The following is a 9,914-nucleotide window of genomic DNA, read 5'->3' as shown; positions in this document are numbered from 1 at the left end:
CTCCCCGGCTGGGAAACCGAGCACGAGAGATTGGAGCAGACGCCTGTGTGAAGGAATAAGCAGCCAAACGAACTGGGTCATCTCTGCGACTCCCTCCTTTTATTTCGGGGGTCTGGGTTTTCACAGCATGGGGAAGGTCTACTCTGGGAGGATTGCCTTCCCTTCCGTGCAAAGTGGATCACGGGACAAGAGCATTAGAATTCCAGAGACTTCTACTATGGAAATGTATTTTGGAATTATTACTACCGAGCCAAGACCAGACACGATAATGAGTACGTGGTAACAGAAACCCCTCCTGCTACCCCCACGTCAAGAGGGCCTTGTACACACCACATGCAAACTGTTTCCTAAAAAGGGCACAGAAGGTTCAGGTTCTAAGATACAATTCAAACCTTCTTCTGCAAGGACACAGTGACATGCGTGTGGCCCCACAGTTCTCCGGTCATACTGTCCCCAGTTTGGACATGCCCCGGTACAGGGAGCAGAGCCAGTGCAACATCCACACGCAGCCTACCTTGAACGTAAATGACAATCTAGCCAGAGGAGACACTCCAGTTAGCCCTTCCAGCAGGATTCTATCATATATTCAACCCATCCCAATAGCGATGCAAAAGCGAACATTGAACTTGGCGTACAAACAAGAGAAGGGATATTGGCTTTGAACCCTTCTTCTAATTATATCTGATCACAGAAGGCTGACTGCATCGAGTTAAGGCTTCTGCTTTTTTTTGGCAAAGAAATTAATTTCTTTATCAAATAAATGATAGTAAGAGTGAGGTCCCCCACAGAAGGGGGGCACTGCACACCCACCTCGCCGAAGACTGAACACGCCACAGGGAGGAAGCGTGTGGGTCAACGGCTCCACGATGTGTTCACGCTGATTCGGGCGGCTGTGCTGGAGTCTAGGGGTTTCTGCAAATGCAGACACATGGTCTGAAAGCATGGGAGAAGAAGTTCCTTCAAGTCCTCCGCATGGCTTGTGTCTTCCTTCCCCCGAGAGTTGGTCAGGATAGGAATTGAGCCATTTCCCTGTTTCCCTCCAGGGTAATAACCGACCTACCCCCACAGATTTGGAAACACAACTAAGCTAGTGAAGCAGGATTTGCTTTTCTCACCAGAACACCTTTTATTAATTTAAAGTAAGAGTAAGCACTGAAATAATGGCCCGCTTGGCGACAGAAGGGTACCTGTCACCCTCAGCGGTTGGAAGGAGGATTCTTCTCGCGGAGGGCAATGGCTGGAACCAGGCTGCCCGCAGCCCCAGCCGGGCACAGAGCCCTGGGCAAAGTCTCCACAGAGGTAGCTGCTTTTATCTTTATACCAACCAGACTACGGAAGCACGGAGTACGAGAGCACACGTTTCCTTCCCACTCTACCGTGACGGACAAAGGCTTTCCATCTTCAGAAGAGGCTGGTGAAGACCGCTGAGTGCCGTGTCCCTCCAAGAGGATTCTGGCTCCCACTCAGAGCACAGAGAGGCTCAGAAAAGGGCTCTGTTTCTGATTCAGAAGCAGGCAGGATGGTGAAATCGTCAGGCCCCAGGCCGCTTCTCCTGCTACCATACTGCAGGCCTCTTGTATTCTCCGACCCAGGCTGAGGCCTGGTGCAAAATACCCTTAAATGCAATTCGTATGAAAAGCTTCCCATTAGCTAAGAGGAGTTACGAACCACATGTACTCATTTCTCCAGAGACGGGAGGAAGAGGAGAACGAGCCAAAGCTTGCCCTTTTTTTTTTTGGTGGCACACCTAGACAGTTTGGCATAACCAGTCACATAAAGCCTGAAGCCCAATTCACTCTGTTTTGGTTTAGAACGAGGTGTTTTTTATTATAATTTTTCTCGGAAGTGAGGGAGAAGAAGGAAGCTCTAAAATCAAGAATCAAAATACAGTGAAATCTGGAAGGCATCTGGGAGCAGAACAGATTTAAGACTAGTGGACAGAGGAAGCAGACCCCGCCTGCTCCACCTGAAACGTAATTCTCTTAACAGAGAGTTCAAGGTCGCTCGAGTTGGGGCTCCGCTCTTCATTTCCAGCGATGCCGGACGAGAGAGGACTCATCATTGACGACCTCGGGATCGCGGGGCAGCTGCCGACACGGAAAGGGAAGTAGCAGCAGGACGATCAGGATGAGAAGGATGACCGCACACACGCTCATGAGCGCGTACGAGACGATCCACAAAATGGGCTCATTCAAGGGCAGGGCGGGGACGCAGTTGCTGGCTATGTCGTCTGTTGAGAAAGGCCCAGAGATTTCAGACACTGGAGCACCTGCCATTTCTGAGGAGACAGAAGGGGGGAAATCCACAGCTGTGAAATGAGCCGGCCGTCGGTCCCCTCCGGCAAAAGAGAGAACACCTGCTTTGTGAAACAGTGGCCCAGGCGCTGGGCAGGCACCAAGGGGGGGCGCACTCTGTGGCAGCGGTGGCCCCAGAGGGTCCAGTCCCCGCCCCCCAGCACGGCCTGCTTCCGGGACTACAGGTGCTGAAGCCACGTGGCGGAGAGCAACGTGCAGAAGGGCACATCCAGAAGCGTCAGGTGCTCTGGGGAGGCCAAGGCTGCGGAGCCCTGTGGGCAAGGGCGCAGAGCTCGGTGCCGGGTGAGGAGGCTGGCTGGGAGGGGGAGGGGGAGTAGGGAGCTCGGCAGAGCCTGCCCGAATGCCCGGATGTCCCCGGCGTAGTCAACCTGACTTCATGCTCTCCGGTGCCTGTCCTCCTATCAGCCCGACCCACACTCTGAATGGGCTCCAAGACCACCTGGTCACACCAGAAGATTCTTCCCTGCCCCACGCTTGTCCCGCACCCCACCTACAGTGTAGGGAGGACCCAAGATCAGGAATGGTCTGTGAGGGCGACATGGAATCCGTGGCCTACCCGGGAACAAAGGGACACACAGCTACCGTTCACCTGGTGACTTGTGCTAGTGACACTGGGGTAATACTCCCCCAGGGGAGGAGGTCGAGAGGATTTCTTAAAGCAGGTTTGGGATTATGAGTATTTCATTTCACTACATCAGACGTATCTGCCCTTTTCAGAAGTATAGAATTTATCTGGCATTTTACGTTTCACTTGGAAAAAGAGAAAAGCCTTGTTACCCACCTCACCCATGTTTAATTAGAGAAATGAACATCTAGGCACAAAAAAACAATGTTGCTACGCATTTCATTTCTCTGTACTGAAGCTTCAAGACCCTAAGGCCTGCCAAGTAACAGCCTTATTTTTTTTTATTGAGGAAAGAAAAATTCAAAATAACAGGACGATGGCCTTCACAGAGTGGTTTAAAATGAGGGAGAAAACAGACTTGGTCAGAACACTTTCTGGCTAATGTGGATTCGGTGTGTATGGCTTCGTGGCTGCTTCTGCGAGCACCAGAAGAATCCAGGCAAGCGCAAGAGCCTGCGGACACCCAGGAGCAGAGGGATGCTGGCCTTCTGTTCATCCAGAGCCCAAATGCCCATGGCTGAAGCCACCGCTGGAAACACACACTCGGTGGCCACCTACGTTTCTATTACAGTTTCTCTCTCTCCTGCTTTGTAACAACCCTTCCGTGGTAGGACCTGAAGCGTCTTTCCGCAGCAGGTCATCTGTCTTCTAGCAAACGGACGAGACGTTTGAACACATACACTGATGTGGGTGACGTGTGCTTAGTGCAAAGACCCCAAAAGCCCGAGCGGCCAACAGGAGGCAATGAAAGTCACTGGAAACCATTTCTGCTTCCAGACAGGACGGAGCAAGAGGGGCCAGATTTACCCACGACCTGAAACAACTAAAATATTGGACAAAATACACAAAGAAACAAAGGCTCTGAACATATTGCCAACTGAGCAAGGAGCGTGAAGTCCCGAGAGAAGTGAAGACAGATGAAGGGAGCCCGACAGTTGCCTTGAGAACATTTCTGGGTTGTGGCACAGGGCTGGGGACGCGGGCAGAGGTGGGCAGCCTCCTGGGCTGGGGGGCAGGGAAAGGCTGGGAGGGCAGGGTTGGGAGGCTGGGCAGGGGGCAAGGCTAGGGGGTAGGGCTGGGCGGGCAAGGCTGGGAGGCAGGGCTAGGGCTGGGGGTGGAAGGATGGGGGACAGAGCTGGGGGGTAGGGCAGGGGGGCAAGGCTAGGGGGCAGGGCTAGGGAACAGGGCAAGGCTGGGAAGGCAAGGCTGAGAGGCAGGGGTAGGGCTGGGGAAGGATGAGAGGCAGGGCAGGGGGGCAGGGCAGGGGAGCAAGGCAAGGCTGAAGACAGGACTAGGGGGCAAGGCTGAGAGCAGGGCTGGGGGGCCAGGCTGGGGCGCAGGGCTGGGGGGTCCTGGAGTTCGGAGGCACAAGGTAGGACAGGAGGCGGCAGTACAGAAATTCCACACATCTCCCGAGGGCCTCCCCTGAGCCTTCAGCTGAGTGCTGACCAAAAATGAATGGAGGCGGGTAAAGGACCACTTGAAAGGATTAGAAAGAACAGAGCTCTGGAGCTCACAGGTAGGGCTGAGAACGGTACCTACAGCCAACTGCTTCCTGTTTGTTCTGTTTCCCAGTGTGGGGGGAAAAAAAACCCAAGCCCAATTCACAGGGGACCAGTTAGAGTCATAAGGGTCTCTCCTCCGTCCTGGGGGAAGGGAACCACGCAGGGCACACTGCTCTGATCTCATCTGAAGAAGCTTCAGAGCAAGACAAGGCAGGACTAACTTAAACATGACCCAGGACAAACTTCAAGAATACTCGCAAGAAGACAAAAGTACTCAGCACCCTTTGGGCAACTGGACCCAGTTTCAACGTGTTGGGGCTTACATTACCAACCGGCAATTCTCACACACCAGCAGGGTGTCCAGGAATTCAACTCACTTCTGATACTATCTACCCAGAAACAGCATCAGATCCCACAGTTAAGAAAGAGCTCAGGCCTGCATGCTTTGCTCCCCACTACTTCAGAAGTGAGTTAAAAGCCCAGGGTGTCACCTGCTGCTGACCCGCTGGCTACAGATGGGACGTCCCAACCACCCCCTGACCTGAGTTTGATTAATTTGCCAGAGCAGCTCCTGGAACTCAGAGAACTCACTAGATTGCTGGTTTATTATAAAAGACTAACTCAGGAACAGCCAGACGGAAGAGATGCCCAGGGCAAGGTCTGGGGAAGGGGGTGGAGCGCCTGGGCCCTCCAGGGGCCACTCTCCCCACAGTCCCCCGTGCTCACCAGCCTGGAAGCCCTCTAGACCCTCTCCTTTTGGGTTTTTATGGTGGTTTCATCGCACAGACAAGATGGATGAAGTCAAGGCCAGTGGAGATTGCTTCAACCCGCAGCTGCTTTCCCTCCCTGGAGGTCAGGAGGCGGGAGAGTTCCAACACTAATCACAGGCCAGCCCTACCCCAGAATGCTTTCCAAAGCCACTTTATTAACAAAAGACATCTTATCGCTTAGGAAATTCTGAGAGTTTCAGGAGCTCTGTGCCAGAAATGGAGACAAATACCAGATACACATTTCTTGTAAATCGTAATGTCCCAAGCACCCAACAAGGTGAAGTTCACAATGTCTGGCGTCCAATAAAAAATTTCCAAGTATGCAAAGCAGCAGGAAAACACAATTCATGGCAAGGGGGAAAATCAATCATTTGAAGCTTGGCAAGAAATGACACAGATGGTAGTATTAGTAGACAGGATATGAAGACAGTTACTGTAACTGCATTCCGCTTGGGATGCTGGAGAGAATATCAGACGTGCCAAGCAGAGACACAGGAGCTCTCATAATGTCAGATGTGTTAAGTAGACACACAGAAACTATAACGAAGACCTAAGTCAAATTTCTAGAGAGAAAAACTACAAGGATGTGAGACAAGAAATACACTGCATGGTATTAATAGAACAGATATCTGCAGGAAACCAAAAAAAAAAAAAAAAAAAAAAAAAAAAAAAAGACTAGTGAACTTGAAAACACAGTAGAAACTATCCATGAAACAACAAAATCCTGAAACCATAAAGGGAGAACGTCAGTGAACTGCGGGAACACAGGAAGCAACTCAGTGTCCATGGAGTCAGAGGACCCCGATGAGGAGGGACCAGAGGCAGAACGCATTTGAAGAAATGATCACCAAAACCTTTCGAAACTTGAGGGCAACTGTAAGCTCACGGATCCAAGAGGCTCAAAGATCCCCAAGCACAAGAAACAGGAAGTAGGTTACACCAAGGGAACTGCTGAAAACCAGTGATAAAGAGAGAATCACAAAAGCATAGAGAATAAAAGCAAAACGAAATACTCTGTATGAAGGAACAAAAAGAATTATAGCGAATTTCATCTCAGAAATAACACGAGCGATAAGACTGTGGAGAGACATCTTTAAAGTGCCGGAAAGGAAAACCTGGTCAACCCAGCTTCCCATACCAAGCAAGAATATCCTTCAAAGTGAAGATAAGGATTTTCTTTTCAGACATACACAAGCTGGAAGATTTATCACAAGGAGAGACACACACGCTAGAGTATTATCCTGCCATTTGTGACCACACGGATAAACCCGGAGGACATGATACCAAGCGAAATAAGGCAGACGGAGAAAGACAAACGCCACAGATCTCACTTATACGTGGCGTCTAAAATAGTCGAACTCAGCAGCAGAGAGTAGAATAGTGGGCGTAGATCTTGAGAGAGAGAGAGAGAGAGAGAAAAAAAAGAAGAGAGAGGAGGGCAGGGGAAGGGAGGGAGGGAGGGAGGGAGGGGAAAAAAGAAAGACAATGCGACCCATGTGAGCTGACAGATAGTAGCCGGCGGTGACCATTTCACAGTACATACATATGGCAAAACATCATATCGTCTACCTTAAATGTACATAGCTTTCATGTGTCAATTACACCTCAGTGAAGCTGAAAAAAAGAAAGAAATCATCACAGTCCATCTGCACTACAGTTACACTAACAGAAGCCCTTCAAGCAGATCGGTGACGTCAGACGGAAACCAGGACCTACACAAAGGGGAGATGAGCACCAGACATGGTAACTACCTCGGCAATTATCACACCTGCATTTTAAATACTTAAGGAGATAACTGCTTTAAAGCAGAAATGACACCGGTGTCGTGTGTGCCTTATCACACACGCATAAGTCAAATGCACGACAGCAAGATTGCGAGAGGCGACGGGAGGAGACGCACCCCAGAGCTTCTCCTCCCGTGTTTAGCGGTACAGCGAGCCCCTCGAGGCCCACGCTGCAAACCCTATAGCAACCGCCAGGACAGCACAGAGCTGGAGCTAAGACACCAGCCGAGGTCAAGAGAAATAAAAATTCTCAATCCAAAAGGCGGCAGAAGAGGAGGAAAAGAACGGATGAGACAAAGAGAAAACATGGGGCCACGTGGTAGATGAAAGCACCACCTTATCAATCATCACATTAAACAGAATCTACACTGGGGGTCAGCAAACTTTTTCTGGAAAAGGATCAGAAAGTAAATGAGTTAGGGCTTTTTGGGCCACGGAGGATTTCTGTCACATTCTTTTAGGATTTTTTTTTCACACCCCTTTAAAAATGTAAAACCATTTTTACAGGCCCTACAAAAAAAAAAAAAAAAGAAAAAGAAAGGAAAAAAAAGGAAAAAACGACAGGCCAGATTTGGCCTGCAGGCTGTTATCTGCCAATCTCTGGTCTCAACATCCCAAAGACAAAGCAGAGATTGTCGAATTAGGTAAAAAGCAAGACCTGACTATTTGCTCCCCAGGAGAAGCCCCCTTGAAACGTAAATACTCAAATCCCTTAGAAGTCACAGGATGGAAAAAGGTGTGTCGAGCTAATGTGAATCAAAAGTAACGCAGACAGAGGGGCACCTGGGGGGCTCAGTGGGTTGGGTGTCTGCCTTTGGCTCAGATCATGAGCCAGGGTCCTGGGATCGAGCCCCGTGTCAGGCTCCCTGCTCAGTGGGGAGTCTGCTTCTCCTTCTCCCTCTGCCCCTCCCCCTCGTTCATTCTCCCTCTCTCTCTCTCAAAATAAATACATAAAATCTTTTTAAAAATCTTAAAAAAAACAACTATACATTGATTTAAAACAAAGGAGAAGAAACGCAGAGGGGCTGTATCAGCATCAGAGGCTTCAGCTCAGAGCAAACAGGACTGCCAGGGGACGGGTTCCGCGCACACACAGGACAGAGCAAGACTACACACGTACGCGCCTCATACGAGTTTGAAAAGGAAGAAACAACCATGATGAAGCTGCAGAAGTTTATGGAAACCCACAAAGACAGAGACTTCAACAGCCCTCTTCTGCTCAGCAGCCAGCAAGTGGGCAGGAAGGGAGCGAGGGCAGGGACCACGCCAGCAGCACCACCCACCCGTGCGACCTAACGGCCAAGGGCACGGTGCTCCCCCCACCCGGCAGAATACACATTGTTGTCAAGAGCCTATTTACCAATATGGACTACATTCTGGGCCATAAGAACAAATAGCAAGACATTTGGAAAAGAATTCAGTTGATACTATGTTCTCTGACCGCAGTGGGATTCAGTGAGAGGCCAGAACAGGGAGCGTCTGTGCTGCGGGTGGGGTGGCCAAGCCAGCGGAGGGGACCAGACTTTTTCCGGGTCCCCTACATATGCAAAAATTCAGCAACCTGGTCCTCGAAACACAAACTGTCCACTTTATACCAATTATATCCCAATGAAGCTGTTAAAAAAAAATCAAAAGAACGAGGTAGTCAAAAAAAGTATGTCAAAGAGCAACACGACAGGATTGCAGTTCGGCTGAAAAAGAAAAATGGAAAAAAAAAAAAAAAAGAAGAAAAAGAAAAATACGAACCTAAGCCCAGCTCTGCTAGGTACATGGGGGTTAATTCTAGCACTGTTCAACGCTCAAGTTTATATACATTTTTTTATATATATAATACAACTATATCAAAACCCTCACCAAAGTCAAATTGTCTTCAGTGTACGTGTATTACTTTTATATTCAGAAAAAAGTTTTTTTAAGTTTTTGAAAAATAGCACCAATTTAAATTTGCCAGTCAAAATGTATTATCTGGAAACAAACGTGTCCTCACATTTCCTAAACAGTTACTTCGCATTAAAGGAGGGGTGCGGGCGGGCAGAACGTGCGACTCTTGATCCCGGGGTCCTGAGTCTGAGCCCCATGTTGGGTGCAGACATGACTTAAATAAATAAACTTTTTAAAAATTAAGGAAAGTTGATTTAAAATTACTACTGGAGACTACTTTCTAAGAATGCCTTTCTCTGGATGGTATGCACACTTATTTACATAGGCTATTAGTTCTATGATCGTGGAATAGATTTTAAGTTTTTATGCTGGAATTACTCACGAGGCCCTCCTATACACTGATGAAAGCACGGACCCTGGGGTCAGACTGCTGGGGTTCAAGTCCTAGTTCCCACTTAGGAGCTGTGTCATCTTGACCAATTTACTTAACTTCTTTGGCCCTCAGTTTCCGTATCTGTAAAATGGGGAAGGTAACGGCAGCTACGAGTTAGTCTTGCTGAATGATCACCAAGCTAACAGAAGGTACTTAGCACAGTGCCTGGGGTAAGGTCGGTGCTTCCTAAGTATCTCCTGTTAATATATTGTTATTTTAAATCTTTCATCAGTGTCTTGGGTTACAATTTTAATTATGTTTTCTCTGTCTTATCTCCCAGGAGATCAGGACCCAGTTTATAATGAGCACCCAAGGAAGACACATTAATCTGCCAACTATAAAAATTATCATGGTTGGGTCTTTTCTGCCATGGTATGCAAAATAAAGTGAACTGTCTCCCCAGATCAATTCTTTGGTACGAAGATGCCTTCTGAGTAGCTGTGGTTCTGTGGTTCACTTGGAAGAACGTTCTGAAGTTTACAGGACTGGTGTCCTGGACCTGGGGCCATTTTGCTCTGCAACCACACGAAAACCACTTAGTACCCCCCGTCCTTAGTGTTCTTTTCTGTCAGATGAGGAATGAGGGCTACCTGATCCATGC

At 48.9% G+C, this 9,914-nt stretch overlaps 1 protein-coding gene across 1 annotated transcript in view; it reads right to left on the bottom strand.

Moving 5' to 3' along the window:
* Positions 1-1,800: 1,800 nt before the first annotated feature.
* Positions 1,801-9,914, bottom strand: part of BACE2 (beta-secretase 2) — a 79,722-nt gene continuing 71,608 nt past the window's right edge. Inside the window, exon 9 of the mRNA XM_045813484.2 lies at positions 1,801-2,278. Coding sequence (XP_045669440.1) covers positions 2,025-2,278 — 254 coding nt within the window. The 3' untranslated portion in view covers positions 1,801-2,024. The remainder of the gene's footprint in view (positions 2,279-9,914) is intronic.

This window comes from Ursus americanus, chromosome 4 (genome assembly GCF_024610735.1).
Source record: "Ursus americanus isolate L20-20 chromosome 4, mUrsAme1.1.p, whole genome shotgun sequence".
Taxonomy (NCBI): Eukaryota; Metazoa; Chordata; class Mammalia; order Carnivora; family Ursidae; genus Ursus; species Ursus americanus.
This window is presented reverse-complemented; position numbering and strand designations above follow the sequence as displayed.